At 38.6% G+C, this 17,006-nt stretch overlaps 2 protein-coding genes across 3 annotated transcripts; both read left to right on the top strand.

Moving 5' to 3' along the window:
* Positions 1–4,018: 4,018 nt before the first annotated feature.
* On the top strand, positions 4,019–12,723 carry LOC121251686 (probable magnesium transporter NIPA8; the record flags this gene model as incomplete). The annotated part of the gene is made up of 13 exons (XM_041151002.1): positions 4,019–4,153; positions 4,230–4,317; positions 4,408–4,469; positions 8,915–9,000; positions 9,106–9,179; positions 10,050–10,152; positions 10,264–10,392; positions 10,488–10,587; positions 10,718–10,837; positions 11,346–11,436; positions 11,512–11,581; positions 12,068–12,164; positions 12,254–12,723. Coding segments are annotated over 13 exons (1,377 nt in total), but the record flags the coding sequence as incomplete, so codon positions are not given.
* A 1,128-nt stretch (positions 12,724–13,851) lies between these two features.
* On the top strand, positions 13,852–15,250 carry LOC121251685 (protein SRC2 homolog). 2 transcript variants are annotated; one of them, XM_041151001.1, is made up of 2 exons: positions 13,852–14,791; positions 15,015–15,250. In XM_041151001.1, exons 1-2 carry the CDS (start codon positions 13,967–13,969, stop codon positions 15,078–15,080), a joined length of 891 nt encoding a protein of 296 aa, XP_041006935.1. In that variant the 5' UTR covers positions 13,852–13,966; the 3' UTR covers positions 15,081–15,250. The 2 variants fall into 2 exon arrangements, with proteins under 2 accessions (XP_041006935.1, XP_041006934.1); XM_041151000.1 differs by having other exon boundaries at positions 13,852–14,853; positions 14,944–15,250.
* Positions 15,251–17,006: the final 1,756 nt, after the last annotated feature.

Below are 17,006 nucleotides of genomic sequence, written 5' to 3'. Positions count from 1 at the left end.
ACTCCTGACTTCTTATCTTCCCTTTGATTCTCATAGTTTTTGGGCTTATGGAACCAATAATTCCATGTAATGAAATTTCAGGTTGGTTAGGGTTATCGACAAAATTCAAAACCTCTTCATTAACCAGCTCCTCCTATTCTTCTTCCACAACAACTTCATCCTCCTCTATCAAAAATAGTTTGGGTCGTTGGCATTTGTACCTGGATTCCACTTGGAATCACAATAATAGCATAACCCCTTATCCCTCATTTCTTTCATTTGTTGAAGTTTAATTTTCTAAACTTTGACAATGGCTTTTTGGCTAGGGTGGTTGTTGTTTTGGTTGCTGTTTAGGCTGTAGTTGGGGGTATAGTTGTGTTTTTAGTTGGGTTGATGACTGTTTTGGCTAAGGCTGGGATTGTGTTTAAGGATGCCTGCTTCATTGTGACCTGCCCCCTGAAACTGCTTTCTGTATACAAGCACACTCTCCTCTTGAATTCTAGCAAGACTATAAGCAGCTAACAAGTCTTTAGGGTTAAACATACGCACTTGTAAACTAATCTCGTCTTTTAAGCCGCTAAGAAAACAGCTTAACTTATACCCCTCTGACAATCCCGTCAACCTATTAGATAACCCTTCAAAGCTAGCTTCATAGTCTTCCACAGATCCGGACTGTTTAAGCCTTGTTAAGGCCTCCATGGGATCATCATAGGATGATGGCCCAAACCTGGTCAACAAGGCCTTAGTGAATTCTTCCCAACCCCTGACTTCACCTGACTCTTCTAAATTTTGAAACCAGACTAAAGCTTGACCTTTTATGTGAAAGGATGCCAACCTTAGTCTATGTTGAGGTAAGGTATTGTAATAATTAAAGTAGTGGTTTACCTTGTATAACCAACCACTTGGACCCTCACCATGAAAAAAGGAAAGTCAATTCGTACCTGTCTGGAATAATTTTCTCTGGTTTGTTCCACATTCTCCTCTCTAAACTCCTGGTTGCCTGAAGATTCTCCTCTTACATTGTTGCTGGTTTTCTTTTGCAGCTCTACCGTCAATACTGTCAACTGCTGCATTACTGAATCGGATTGCTTCTTGAGGGCTAGCATTTCGGTCTCCAATGTTTTCATCTGAGAATCAATTGATTTCTTCAAAGCTGTGAGGCCATCTTGGAGTTGGTTTAATCGTGTTCCTTCAGCCATGATTGGTCACTTGGGATCCAATCTCTGATACCAAGATTGTAACACCTTTGTATATGTAGCTAAGTTTTGTAATGTAAATCGGTAAGATGGTGTAAGGCAGGAGAAAGAACTTGGTAGGTGGATGAAAAATAGTAATATGGCTCACTTCGAGAGTGAGGTCCTCCAAGAGAGAAAAGAGAGAGAAAGGAATATCTGACTTTTACTCAAATTTTGCATAAAAAAGGAAATGCTTACACAGAGCCCTCTTATGGGATTGATACTTTGCGCATAACAAAGTACCAGAATAATATTCCCCTTCAGACGTTTCACTACATGACAAATCTAAAGATAACAGAAAATAAAGACTATTGAACTGGAATGGGCGAAATGACCCATTGGACTGACATGATTAAAGGAAATAATAGAAGTAAACATAACAACATGATATTAACCCACTAGGCCTAATGGCCTTATTACTCAACTCCGGCCCATGCGAGCCCGCATGGCCCACTTGCCTTCACCTCTTCTCTTGTACGACACAATCCCTGATTCCCCTCTTCCTTCTGCCCTTCGATGTGTCACATCATCATCCGTTGAACTATCAAACACAGATTCACAAGAACACAACGACGTTTTGAATCAAGGATCTTAAAGACTGTAAGAGGATAGAGAGAGCTAACGCATCCGAAATCCCATGAAATGCAGTCTGTAACTTAGAGGCTAGATCACAGTCACGCACCTTGCTGTTGCTATTTATAGAGAGGCATTAAGTGAGGTTCTAGGAATTACGCCGAGTGAGGATTTTTTTAAAAATGGGGCCATGTTTAAAATTTAGGTTTTGAGTTTAAAATCTGATATCTGAATTGGGTGTATCCAAATTTTGCAACACGTGTTCTGATCCGAGCAGTGGGATGAAATCAAAGCTGAAACATGAAAAGTAAAAAGTTAAAAAACACCACTTTATATGAGTTATTATATATATGTGCACTGTATCCAAATCAATAAAATTAATCAGTCAAAAATAAAAAAATTTATGCTGTTGATGAAAAGGAACAAGCAGTTGGATTGGTATCTCGAAGCTAACACTCACGAGGCCTTAGAACCAAAAATTAAAAAAAAAAAAAAGAACTCAAGGCCAAAACGACGGTGGTTTAAATTTTGAACTCAAGCAAATAAAGCAAGCGATGGTATTAGACAGACAGACAGACTAACAGAATGAGACAAACAAAAAATGCATACTTTCTTTCTTTGTTTAGAGAAGAAAATCGCAGTAGAGACTTTTTGTTTAGTTAGAGTTCGGAGTTCGGAAGTCTGACTCCAACTATTTTTTTCACAATAATTTTGATTCCAACTTCGAATTTTGATTTTTTCGACTCCGAAGGAGTTGAAATCGGAGTGGATGTTGGCCAACATCAGAGCCGGAGCCAATAGAATTTTTGCCCACCCGTAATCACTTGTTATACGCCATTATAATTTTAAATTGAAAATTTTTAATTATAAGTTAGTGTAGAGAATTTGACATCATATCTCCACACGGCTAACTTATTAGAACTTGATTTATAAAATAAGTTGAAATATCAAATATTTCTCAAAATAAATTTTACCTACCAACTATACGAAAGATGCAGTAGAACTTTGCAAAAAATCAAACATTAGTATCTTTTCTAATAATTGTACATTGGTAAGAATCAAACGGATTTACAAATGGGAGTTATCTTCGTCTAATAATCAAACGAATTTACAAATGCACACGCCTCCCCGGCGACCACAAATTTGGAAATTGGAATCCTGGTCCCACGCCGACCTGAGTCTTATATACACAGCAGTACGGCGGCGTTGGGGTTCGGTAAACGAAGACTGTTCCTGCAAAATTAGAAAGTATCACGTTCTCTCTGCTATTGACTACAGAACCTCCCTCCCTCTCTAATCTCTCTCCTGTCCACGTTCGTGCTTACCCGATTAATTTTGGACGGAAAAGCGGATGTACGCATCATTGGCATTTTTCTTTGTATTTTAATTAAAATCCCGATTATTGTTCTTCCTCGGCCCCTGTGGATCTGGTGGGACGCTTGAAATATCGGCACATTGGAAAAAACATAAAATTCAAACCCCTTCTTCTGTTTCCCCTCCATCGATACGTTTTCTGAAGGTAACGGTAAAGCTCCGAAACTCCTCCTTCCGTTTCTTTTTCTTTCCTTCTTAAGATTTTTCTGGGTATTTCTAATATAGAAAAGTAGTTTCTTTCTTTGTTTTACTGGTTTATTCGTTTGATGCCCCCTTGAATCGATGTGCTATATCCTGACATGATTGATCTGGATTGAGCTGACCTTTGTTTCTTGCTTTCTACCATTGGTGCTACTATAGGATCTCATCTCAACTAGCAAGCTATTTTGGTTCCTCTTTTCTCTCCTTTTGTTTCCATAATCATCTCCAATAATTTGAAGTCTTTTTCTCCTTAAATTTCTTTCTTGTAACCATCTCACCTCAATATTACTGCTGCCGTCTAATCTGCGGTCACATCTTTGGGATAACTGTGGCTGTGCTCTAGCTTTCAATCATACGGCTGCATCTTGATTCCATTTGAAGTTAATTGATATGGGATGAGGATTGGATTATGTCGGATTATTTCTAGCAATCGGTGTGCAATCTTTGGAAACGTCTTAATTTTTTTCAGAAATACATAATCTGTACTGGCAAAATCACCCACAATATCATTGCAATTCTTATCCAGATGCTAGCTTATAAAAGAACTCTGTGGTCTAATCAATTCGTGCATGACTAAGCATCAGTTTTTTGGGATTTCTTTCACTCGAATGTGATGGTTCATATTCACTAAAGGGAAGCTGCAGATTCGGTTTTGAACTGCTTGTGGGATCTCCTTCACGGCTTCACATCTTTTAAACCATGGGGAGTGGATCATTGGAGCCTTCATTAACCTTTTTGGAAGCATTGCTATCAACTTTGGAACCAACCTTCTTAAATTAGGTCATAATGAGGTAAGGATTTTCCACCATTGTATTAATCTTCGCACTATGTTGTAACCTATTGATGAGTCTGAGCATATACTTGTAGAGAGAGAGGCATTCTGTGCTAGAAAGTGACGGAACAAGTGGAAAGCTTCCTTTGAAGCCTATTATATACTTTCACACTTGGAGAGTTGGTAAAATCTATTGTCAATCCTCTTAATTCTGTATGGTTTTTTTTTTTCGTGCTTTCAGTATGAAAAGATACAGAAATTCCTATTTTGCAGGAATTTTATTTTTCCTTCTTGGAAATTGCCTTAATTTCATTTCCTTTGGATATGCCGCTCAGGTCAGTACTGATTTTATATTTTTCTCTGCCTGTCTTTTCTCTCTTCTCTCCTCTCTCGATGGCTATTTCTTATGATTTTCATTAGAGATAACTCCTCTTCTCCTTTCTCTCTTCCAGAAAGGGTGTCATTATTAGTGTCCCGGTTTGTGTTTGTGTTATGGGCCTCACGAAAAATTGGTGGTAGTTTTGAATCCATTTGAGTTCTTGGTGGAGGGTGCTTATGCTTTATGCATCAATGAGAGTAGGAAGGTGGTGAAGGATGCGTACTTTGGTAGAACCAGTGTGGGAGGTTTGCAGCTATGGTGGAAGAATGTGCCCAATCGAAGAGAAGAAAGGAGTTTGTCAAAACCCACGCATTGAAATAAAGCCTTCATCGTGCCATGATGCTCTAATGGATATGATCGCTATATGGCGCTAGAAGAATATGATGGTGGTATACTACTTGTGTACTTGAGGCCTTGCCTAATTATGAGGATTAATAATTTTTTCTTATTAAAAAAAGAATATGATGGTGGAGGGAGGCGTGGATTCATTGTTATACTGGAAGAGTTGGAGAGGAGGGTGCAATATCCTGAATTATGTATACGAATGTGGTGAATGGGAGCCACATTGCTTGTATGGGAGAAGTTCAACCCCTTTATAATTATTATGAGTTGTCCCAGTTGTAACTTTGACTAGTCTTTTTGAAGCATAGGGCCGGATGTGGCTTGAACCTTTCTTGGGGCATTACAAATGGTTTCAGAGTTAGACCCAACCAAAAATGTGGGGCTTGAGCGGTGCCTCCTATATGGAATGTTTGAAAAGTATGTTTGGGATTTAAGGGGGTGATTGTAATACCCTGGTTTGTGTGTAGATTGATGGTGAATGCAATCCCACATTGCTTGGGAGGGAGAAGTTCAAACCGTTTATAATGATTCCAATGTACTCTAATTGTAAACTTGACTAGTCCTTTTGGAGTATAGCCTAAATGTGGCTGAGCCTTTCTTGAGCCATTAAAGAGTGGCTGGAAAAGCAATTAAAGAGGAGCTGCATAAAGTCTCTGTTCTAGTATTGGGCATGAATGTCACCGTGGTTTTAGCATTGGGCAAAAATTTGGCAACTAGCTTGCATGCCGTCAATAATAAGGGTAATAAAGGTGTTTTGGAAATCAAAGGCATGAATAAGAAAGTTGGTGGTTGCCTAATAGGAGCAAACCTGGTAATGAAGTGCTAACATTGGTTGGATCGGGACAACTCTAAGTGACCCAAAATCCTAAGAGGGGATAAATGGGTAGTAACGTGAGGGAAATATCCATTGAGAATAGACACTGGCCAATGTTGCGGAAGTTTGACCCTCCTGTTGTTCACAAACCAAAGTTCATGCAAGAAAGGATGGTGGTGGTGTTCTCGAAGCCAACATAGTAGAAAGGGAAGGGAGCATGTTCTAAAGGTTTGCAAAATTGGTTGATTGAAATGAAAGGAGTTGTAATCTGTTCATTGAGGCTGGTGGATTCGAGCTTGGTACAACAAACCGGTGCAACAAATGATGAAGGAGCCCATAGGTTATGCTAAAAGAAAGAACAATAGGTCCAAGAAAGAGATATGGGCTTAAACCCAATAAGCACGAGAAAGGAAAACATAAAACTGGACTTGGCTCAACAACAAACACTACCAGGTCCACCTCTAAGTGGTAGGTTAAATGGTATTTTGGGTCTTTGATTTTCGAAACAGGTTCTACATAAGGTCTTCTCGCAACGATGCTGACAGTAGCACTGCCTCAGTCATGGGTGACATAGAAAGGATTGGTAATGCGTATCATCATTAGTACCTTTGCCAAAGATGGAGAAAATTGAGGTAATCACACTTGGACTTATTCCAAGTTGTCAAGCACCTCGAGCCTATTATACTCTGCTCTTGAATATGAAACCCAGTTTAGAGAGCTTTGAGCTTGCGAAGAATTGGTTGTGTACACACCAAATTACTCTTGAGGAGTGTGGGCCTTCGGAGGAGGTCATGAGTGGGATGTAGGGGGACATTGGTGATGTGACATTGGCTTTTGATGATGTTGTGAAGAGGATAGATGGTTCTATATTTAACAACTGTGAGTGACAAGACCCAAGGCTTTGGGTGGTCATTGGTGACTAGAGGAGGGGAACATATTTCTCATGGGGTCACGGTGGACCCAAGTAGTGTTATTAAGTGGAGCCAGCAAGGTGGAGATGCAAATGTAGGGGAGGATCATCTGTCTAAATTCTTTGTCCTAAAAATGAAAATACAACTTATATATGTCATTAGAATGGGAATAACCAAAGCTTTGAAGATAGAGAAAGCTCTTTGGAAGATCTCAAAAGATTCTTTTTGCAATACTTTATTCTTAGGGTCCTCTGTCATTGATTTCAATGGTGCTAACTTTTATTATTTTCTTGTTTCTCTATCTATCTAGGTGTTTCTTCTTGTATGCCTCTTGTGTACTTAGGCTACGCCCATTCATTTGATTTAATAAAATTTTATTTTACCTTTGAAAGAAATGTCATTGGAATGGGTATGACAAAAAGTGAAGGAGATTCAAACTTGTGTGGGGATATCGTGTGAGGGACTGGAAGTTCAATTTGTGGATGGGTTTACTCATTGCCATTGAGGTGAGATATTCCCATCTAGGGGTAGACTCTCTAACCAAATTGAGCAAGGAATAGAGAATTACAAATGTGCACTGATAAAAAAAAAAAGAGAATTACAAATATGTACTTGGTCTATTTATTACGATGCAAGAGAGGGGAGTTCAAGTCATGGTAGAACTAGGGGGAGGGTTGTGTTGGATATCCTATGATAGCCAAGATGCTAATTTGAAATGTTACGATGCATTGGAAGGTGATATTGTTTGCTTGTAGGAAACAAAGCTAGAAATGATCTCTAGAAGCAATATTTGGAGTTTGTGGGGGTGCCATCATGTGGTGTGAACCTATTTCGTATTTACCATCCAAAGGGGCAGCCGGTGGAGTTTTGCTATGTGGGATAAGAGTGGTGGAGAAATTGGAAGTGTGTGAATTTGGAGGTGTGAAAGAGGATAAAGCACTTTCTGAACTATAGAAATTAAGAATTCGTCCTCAAAATTGGAAAAGGTTACTTTAATGGGAGGGTTATCATGGAGGTAGAAATGAAGGTTTCTATGGTTAAGGGAGGGAGATAACTGCACAAAATTTTGCATCGAGTGGCTAACTTGCATAGGAGAAACAATGCTATTTAGATGCTTATAGTTGATGGTGTAGTATCCTTGGATCAATAGGTGAGATCAAGGATCATATTGTACAGTATTACCAACACTCTCTCTCTCTGAGTGGTTCGCACAGAGGCCAAACCTGGATGGATTGGCATTTGAGACCACAGACCAACAACAAGTCGTGGCTTGAGAGGCCTTTGAAGAGATGAAGGTTTCCTGAGTGATAAGAAGTGTGGCTTAGTGATGCAACAACATGCCTGGATGGATTTACTCTAGCATTCTTTCAATCTTGTTGGGATGTGTTAAAAGATGATATCATGAAGGTATTTCCAGAGTTTTTTTCAAACTACGCGTTTGAGAAAAACGTTAAGTGCCACTTTTATAGCACTCATTCCTAAAACAATCGGGGATATGGATTTTAAAGGTTATTGTCCTATCAAAGTCGTTGCTAATCTGCTGAGTGCAGTAATGAAGAAGATTACATCGAAGCTCTAGAATGCGTATGTTAGAGGTAGACAAATATTAGAGTTGTTCCTTATTGTAAATGAATGCCTGGATAGTAGGCCTAAACTAGGGGTGCTTTGCAAGCTATATATGGAGTAGGCCTACAATCATGTTAATTGGGACTTCCTGCATTATCTGCCTGGGAGATGTGAATTTGGGGAGAAATGGTACTCTTGGATAGTGCATTGTATCTTCACAGTCCATTTTTCTATATCAGTGAATGACACCCCAGCGGATTTCTTTAGTAGCTTTTGTAGGTTGAGACGAGGTGATCCCATTGTCTATAAGGTTGGTAGACCTTCTTGCAAATTGGAGATACTGATATGGCAGTCCCAGATCATGGCAGTATGAAAGATGGCTCCCATGAATGGACAATGAATAAACTTCAAAGTTTTTTCTTCAATACTTTATTGCTTGGGAAATTCTTATATATTTTCATGGACTAAGCTTCTGTGATTTCCTTGTATTTGATTCTATTTCTTAATTAGGTGCTTTCCCTTGTGTACGCTCCATGTACTTATAAAAAAAATTCACGGGCTATTCTTATTGTTCTTGTCAATAAAATTTTCGACTACCCATAAAAAAATCCTCGTCTCATTGTCTTAAAATTTGTAGTTATTCCAAACTGCATGAATTTATTTTACTTTTTTTCAGTGACCAGTACATGCTTTGTGAGATTCGAAAGTATAATTGTGTTTGGCAACTAGAATTCTCTGTTCTTTCTAATTTTTTCCCTTCTGATGCAGTCTCTTCTTGCGGCCCTGGGATCTATTCAATTTGTGTCCAATATTGCATTTGCTTATTTTGTGTTGAACAAAATGGTCACTGTCAAGTATGTAAAAATCTGAAGTGAGGACTTACTTTCAGAATGAGCACACAGCACGTCGCATTATTATGCTATTTAATCTCAATCTCATTAATGTTGCTCCTTTTGCAGTATACTTGTTGCCACGGCTTTTATTGTCCTAGGAAACATTTTTCTTGTTGCTTTTGGCAACCATCAGTCACCTGGTATGTTACTCGCTTTGAGACATCTGTCTCTTTAATTAATGCATTCTGCCCTATGCCGCACATATTTTCCGAACCATGTTTTTTTAATTAATTAGTGTCAAGTACTTGAGCACTACTGTTGCAAGATGTGTGTTATACCCAGGAAGCTACGTTATATGATCCAGCATTTTGCCCGAAAATTAGTTCGAGCACAAATTAGCTAGGTTAACCCTACCTGAATGGGCCCAATGATCTCTCTCATCTGTACTCAAGTTGATCTACTCAATTTATTCTAATGTTTTTGGGAAGATCATATTTAGTATGCTTATCTAGAACCCAAAATTCCCTTCAAACTAATTGCATATCTCCATCACATTGAGAGAGAGCCCAAAAAAGAAGTTCATGTGTATTCGTGCTATTTTTTAAAACAAGAAACACGTTCTGGCTGATGTTCATTAGCAAACAATCTATATCTATCTTAATCGTTAAAGACTATACTGTAATAGTGGTGGCCTAAGTTGTATTAGTTGGAAGTAAACCTTATGTATAACGATGAACTTACTCAATTGATAAATGGCGAATTTTAGATCATAATCTAAAAGCTTATGGTTTTAGATGCAGTGTTATTTATTCGAACAGGAAAAATATGGAAGTTTCCTGCTTCCACTGGTAACTTGACTAAGTTAAGTTTGAATAGATAATGTTATATTTTTTGTGCTTCTAACTGTGGTAAGAAGTAGCAGCCATAAATATTCAAGAATGGATAGAAAAGATAGAAAAAGAAAGAGGAAGAGAAGGGAAAAAGGAGCCTTGAAGGACATCTCACATACATCAGATAGTGTTGACAGAAAAATAAAGGAATTGAAGTCTGGCTATATTTCTCCATTTCAGTTTATACACCAGAACAGTTGGCGGAGAAATACAGCAACATTACATTCCTTCTTTACTGTGTGATTTTGATCGTCATTGTTACCTTACATCACTCCATCTACCGGTGAGCACTTGAGAGCTGACTGCTCCGCTGTTGTTATGTATCTTTATTGATTTACTTGATCCAAATGTCACCAAGCATCTACCCTTTTTATGATCAACATGTTTTATACAGGAGAGGAGAGCTTATGCTTACCGTTTCTGGGCATGACCTTAGACCATTTTGGCATATGCTGCTTCCTTTTTCCTATGCTATAGTTTCAGGTGCTGTAGGATCATGCTCAGTATTATTTGCAAAATCTCTGTAAGTCAGTTACCTTGGACATTATCGCCCTTCTGAGACGACTAATAAAATTGTGCAGTTCCTTTTTTTCTAACTTGAATTCTTTCTCTTTCCAGTTCTAATCTGTTACGATTGGCGATGTATAGTGGTTATCAATTACACGGCTGGTTCACGTACTCCATGCTTCTTTTATTTCTTAGTACAGCTGGATTCTGGGTAAAAACTATAACAGAACTCCTTTCTTCCCTCCTTGTTTTCAAAATATTTTAGTGGTTCAAATTTATTTAGACGATTGTTGCTTCCAACTTCTAGATGAATTCACACTCTGTTTCTCCAACTAATGCAGATGACAAGGTTAAATGAAGGATTGTCTCTGTTCGATGCAATTCTTATTGTTCCCATGTTTCAGATTGCTTGGACTTTCTTCTCCATTTGTACAGGATTCATATACTTTCAAGAATATCAGGTTCTCTCTGTCTCTGTCTCTCTCTCCCTCTTTCTAAATTAGCTTATGTGCTTGAACAATGAGCCATGCTCAACCTGTGTGTGTTTGTGTGGCGAAAGTGAGATATTTATGTGTTGTTGATGTTTTTAAAACTCAACATTCTGATTGGTGGTATTCTTGGGAGTGCTCATTATGCCTCATCTTCCCCTCTCCATGAATTGGATTTCATCCTGAGACATCTCTGAAATGGTTCCATAGGAAACCTGTTGGTTATATATCTTTCATTTGAGAAATTCTAATACCTATTATTGAATGGCATTCTTCATGCATGCTAATCAGCTTCCATCAGTTTGACTGTCTGGAGAATGCCTCATTAGATGAGTGATACGTATAGACATAAAGTACTGGCAATTGATGCTTTTGATGTGCCAATTTTTTTGTATGGGCATCTTTTTTTTTTTACTTATCAAAAATAAAAATTGGTGATTAAAGATTTATTGCATTCTTTATCCTCTGTTCCCCAAAACAGGTATTTGATGCACTAAGGACAACAATGTTCATACTTGGAATGATGTCTGTCTTCATAGGCATTTCTTTGCTGGCACCTGATGAATCAAAAGGTTATATGGTCGTGGTAGTTGTTGATTTTAATCTAGAAAAGTAAAGATGGGGGGACTTATTCTGAAAATTTCCAGGTAGCGACGGCAAAGATAATTCATCTTTAGTTTCTGTGGTGTCTTCAAGCATTTCAACAGAAGTGGATAGGTATGATGCTTTATTTGACCTGCAGAAACATTCTGTGAATTTATGGAACCTTTGGTTTTCCAACGATCTATATTCCTTTTGGGTTTGAAATAGAGGAGAATGAGAACATGATTACTTATAGAACTGATCTTACCTAATTCAAGGTTGTCAAACTATCATTTAGATACTTTTGCTTTCTTGCATCCATGTTGCAAAAGTAAAATAGGGACAGTTTGTCTTAAATAATAACACTGAAAAAGTGAAGTCTAACAGTATATGATTCTGCACTCTACTACTTATCAACAAAAAAAAAAAAAAGAAAAAAAAAAAGAAAGATTATGTACTCTAGTATTTCAATAGTTTCTGTTGTAGTAATGTTTCAATCTTGTAACTTATCAAAAAGTAGTGTTTCGTTATTTTAGGATATCCGTTCATTTATTGTGCAAATTTTAGAAGTTTTCAACTGTGCTTTTCACAAATGTATGACGTGTATTTATCTGGTTTTAGGCTGGTTGAGCCTTCTGAAGATGCACATAGTAAAGACGCGAGATCATTTGTGCAAGTAGTGCTGATGAAGATTACAGATATAATAGCCAAGGCAAAGGTGCTGCTAATTGGCTTGAACGCATCTTTTTGAATGATTAATATGACTTGAGAATTAGCTATTTGACTTTTTATCTCGTGCTCTTGCAGAGTGCTTGTGCATTATCACTAGGTATTGGGGAAGATTCAATCAATGCATCCGCAGTTCTTGTGATGCCCATGGTGTCATCAAAGATAACAGGCTTTAGAGGAAGTAGGTTTGACCGGGCCAAGATTATGTCCTTAAGAAATTCCGGTTGGACTAGGATCTCGCTGGATGAAGATGCTGCAAAAATGACCGACAAAAGCGCAGGGTTCTCAGATAACCTGTAATAGGAGTATCAACAAGTCTTGATCTCCCCCATAAGTTTTTTTTTTTTTTTTGTACTCTTAATTTGTTTAGGGTCCATTATTATACCACTTATCCAGAATTCCTCGTCTCAAAATTGTGATATGTTGTAGTATTGTATATACTTGTCACATAATTGAAAGAGGAGAGTATTTTTTGTTGGGACGTTGTATCAAAATTAAATGTTTAACTGAAATATCCATTTGTCTACATTAGCAATCTAGAATTTACATACCGTTTGACTTTTATTGTGACCTAAATATTAAATGAAATATATTTACGAAGTTTAATTCTAATGCAGGATCGTCTTCCTGGTGTTTGGAGTTGGGTAAGCCCCCAACCCTATTATTTTTCCTTATTTTCGCAGAAAAAAGATATTGGCTCCAAGAACGTCGGGTTGTTAAGTAATATTCATGTACAACCTATTTACATTTTATTTACAACTTATCAATAAAATAGTATCTTTTTAAAAATTCAAACACAACAAATCAAAATCAAAACTAAAATAAATATTTCAAAACATATTATTTTATTTGAAGATTTAGAAAAATTGTAAAGTAGATGTAACTTTTATCATTTCTCTTTGTATTATTAATAAGCTGCTGGAAATATAGCTACAGTCTGGTCTAAAATAGTTGGTTTGGTCTAAAAAAATACACTCCGATACTGATTAATAAGACCATCAGTCTGGTCCGGTCCTGATTGAACACTTGGTCCGGACCGATAGTCTTACACCTTACAGCTACCTACTACATGTTGTCATTAGTCGAGAATGAAAAATGATAATACACACCGTCTTTATGGGTCTGTTGTCCGACTTGAAATTTATCTTTTTTTTATTTATTTATTTTTCCTTCTGTATGAATATTAGAATATTTATAAGAAAAATTCTACTCATCATTCTTATACCACATATTATATATAATTTTTTAATTTTTATTGTTTTTCTCTTGTCAAATGTGTGATATATGGATGATGAGTAAAAGAATTCAATTAATTTAAAAAAAATAAAAACAAAAGAAATAAAAAAAATAAAAATAAATGTGGTGGGTAGTGTGTGAGAATGATGAATAGCAAAGCTCTATTCAGAATTCAATTAACTTTTGAGTTTTGCTATTTATCATTTTCACATATCATATTTATTTTTATTTTTAAAATATTATTTATTTTATTTTATTTTTTTAAATTAATTGATTTTTTATTCTCATTATTTGCAAAATACATATTTAGTAAGAGAAAAAAAATAAAAAAAATTACGTGTGATGTGTGGTGGATGAGTAGAATTTGTAACTTTTCAATCCCCGGCTCACCACAATTAGAGGTTTTGCGCAGCATTGATGTATTTGGACCAAATTAAATCGAGTTTTTCTATCTATATATATAGAGGAGGAAGGAGTTCCCAGCAAACAGCATAAATCGGTGCATCTGGACCGAATTCTATAGATTAAGAAGATCAAATCAAAGATTCCCTGGCTATGGAACCGAGCTCCATAGAACTCAAAGTGTTGTCCTGTAAAGATCTGAGAGCATTCAATTTCTTCCAGAAACTCTCAGCTTACACACTCGTCTCGCTTGTAAGTGATGATCCCAGCAAAAAACTAGAGCAGAATCAGCAACAGAGAACTCCGAACGACCTAGAAGGCGATGGGAATCCCGATTGGAATCACGAGATGCGCTTTGATTTGAACGAGGTATCATTGGAGGATTATGACCACCTCTTTATACATTTTGATGTGCGCCATCAAGGTCTTATGTTTGGAGACAAGACCATCGGAGAAGTCCATGTACACTTGAAGGACCTCATCGAAGAATCTAACTTTGGTGTTGTCCGGTTCGTGAGTTATCAGGTCCGGACAACTGACGGAAGACCCAATGGCGTTTTGAGTTTCTCCTGCAAGGTGAATGGAAAGGGTAAGAACAATAATATGGGGACTGGTTCTGAGTTTCCCGTGATTCATGATCAGCAAACTTCACATGAGATTCATTATCCATCGCTGGAATTACAAAAACTCTCCGAGGAATCTCTCTCTTTTGCCCCACAGCAAGTTCACTTTTTGCTACCTGGAATGCAGTACCCGTCCTATCGAGCTTACCATCCGCCACCAGATGCCTATTATCCGCCGCCACCGCCGCCGCCGCATGGGGCCTGTTACCACCCCTCTCGTCCACAGTGGGTTTATCCATGGGCGCCAGACCTGGACAAACTTGGAGGTGGTTATGATTATTATGGTGCAGCACATGGGACCCCTGGAAGGCCCGTCTTAGCACAGTCACGTGGAACTGATAATAATGTCGGAGAGGCGTGGTCAAATTCTGATTCTCGAGCTGGAAACGATCGCGAAGATCCCTTCTGGAATGGCAGGCAAGGAAGGCTTTCAGGAAGTATTATAGCTAGTGGTCTCGGCTTTGAAATGTTTCCACTCTTTTTTGTTTGTTTACTATCAGTATATAGGGGATGGAAGGGATATTTAGAGCCTTGGGGCAAATAGGCCTATGCGTTGGAAGATCAAGTTTGAGACAGAGGCGTGGTCAAATTCTGATTCTCGAGCTGGAAATGATCGCGAAGATCCATTCTGGAATGGCAGGTAAGAAGGGCTTTTAGGAATTATTATAGCTAGTGGTCTCGGCGTTGAAATGTTGTTGGGCTAGCTGTTCCACTCTTTTTTGTTTGTTTACTATCAGTATATAGGTGATGGAAGGCACATTTAGAGCCTTGGTGCAAATAAGCCTATGCGTTGAAAGATCCAAGTTTGAGACATCAGAAGATGAATTAGCTTTGCAAGCTCAGAGATTAGATCTTTAACCACGTGGTGAATAACATAAAGAATAGATAACATCTCTGATGGATTAGGAAAGTTATCATACCGATTAACTCGAGAGTTATCCTTGATAAACTCTGAAGTTAGTCGTTACGTTATCAGCATCTTCTTACTCTTATAAATAACACTTGAGAACTTTGATATATATATACTGAGAACATTTCTCTCTAACTTAGGCATCAGAGTGTCCCCAAGCACCCAGTGCTGCCATCTTATTTGTTGCAGGTTGTCTGTGCAGTTGGTGATGTGAAACACGTCCTTAACAATGGCGCTGTTTGTGGAAATCAACAGACCCTATGACCCCTTACTTAGCCACCAAAGTCGAGTCCAAAAACTCGCGGTGAAATCAACGAGCGTGGAGGTCAAGAGATCCCACGATCCCCTTACTTAGCAACCAAAGCTGAGTCCAAAGACTCACGATGCAATCAACGAGGTCAAGAGATTCCACGACTCCCTTACTTAGCCACCAAAGTCGAGTCCAAAGACTCGTGGTGCAATCAATGGGCATGGAGGTCAAGAGACCCCACAACCCCCTTACTTAGCCACCAAAGTCGAGTGCAAAGACGCGGTGCAATCAACGGGCGTGGAGGTCAAGAGACCCCACGACCCCCTTACTTGGCCACAAAAGTTGAGTCTAAAGACTAGTGGAGCAATAAACGGGAGTGGAGGTCAACAAACCCCACGACCCCCTTACTTAGCCACCAAAGTTAAGTCCAAAGATTTGCAGTGCAATCAACGGGTGTGAAAGTCAAGAGACCCCATGTCCCCTTTACTTAGCTATCAAAGTTGAGTCCAAAGACTCGCGGTGCAATCAAAGAGAGTGGAGATCAACAGACCCTACGACCCCCTTACTTAGCCACCAAAGTTGAGTCCAAAGACTCGCGGTGCAATCAACGAACGTGGAGGTCAACAGACCCCACGACCCCTTAACTTAGACACTAAAGTCGAGTCTAAAGACTCGCGATGCAATAAACAGGCGTTGAGGTCAAGAGACCCCATGACCGCCTTACTTAGTCACCAAAGTCGAGTCTAAAAACTCGTGATGGAGCCAATGAGCACGAAGGTCAGAATTAATATCACAAAACAAAGACAAGCCAAGATCTAACATTACAAAACGAGGCTAAAACAAGAGCCACCATTACGAAAGTAAAACACAACAAAGAGTTCTAAAATATTATTTGAAACAAGGAAGAAGGTAAAAAGAAGCAAAGTCTTTATGAAGGTGGAGCCGCCAGAGGTTTTGAAGGTGAAGGAGCCGACGAGAAGGCGTCGAGCATAGTATTGCTTCCTAATGCGTCCACAAATTGGCATGAAACCTCATCAGGTTTGAAGGAGTCAAGGTCCAAACACCTTAAGTCAGTTTGGGGATTGGCCAGCAAGTGAGAGCGCAAGCGAGCCACGCTAGCCCTATATTTGTATCCAAAGGCCTGATCCCTAACGGCCCTAGCGGCCATTAGTTGTGGGAGCACACGGGCCACCTCACCCCTAAAAGTGGCCAATTCTGATTCCACTTCCAACAGCCGTTGCTTTTGCTCCTTCACTTTTGTGTCCAAGTGTAGCATGGTTTGGTTCATTTTTCTCTGCTTGGCATCAGTTTCTTTTTTTCCCTTCTTGTAAGCGATAAACCTACCGCGCAGATCCTCGTAGGACCCCTATATTTCTGACACTTTTAAGGCCAAATTGCCAATGAGCTTCT

Source organism: Juglans microcarpa x Juglans regia, chromosome 2S (genome assembly GCF_004785595.1).
Source record: "Juglans microcarpa x Juglans regia isolate MS1-56 chromosome 2S, Jm3101_v1.0, whole genome shotgun sequence".
Taxonomy (NCBI): Eukaryota; Viridiplantae; Streptophyta; class Magnoliopsida; order Fagales; family Juglandaceae; genus Juglans; species Juglans microcarpa x Juglans regia.
This window is presented reverse-complemented; position numbering and strand designations above follow the sequence as displayed.

Bases quoted from the DNA above. Each gene is read 5' to 3' on its own strand.
- LOC121251685 (XM_041151000.1), top strand. From the start codon at position 13,967: ATGGAACCGAGCTCCATAGAACTCAAAGTGTTGTCCTGTAAAGATCTG. The intron at 14,854-14,943 runs GCAAGGAAGGCT...ATCAGTATATAG, and splicing joins GATCCCTTCTGGAATGGCAG to GGGATGGAAGGGATATTTAG.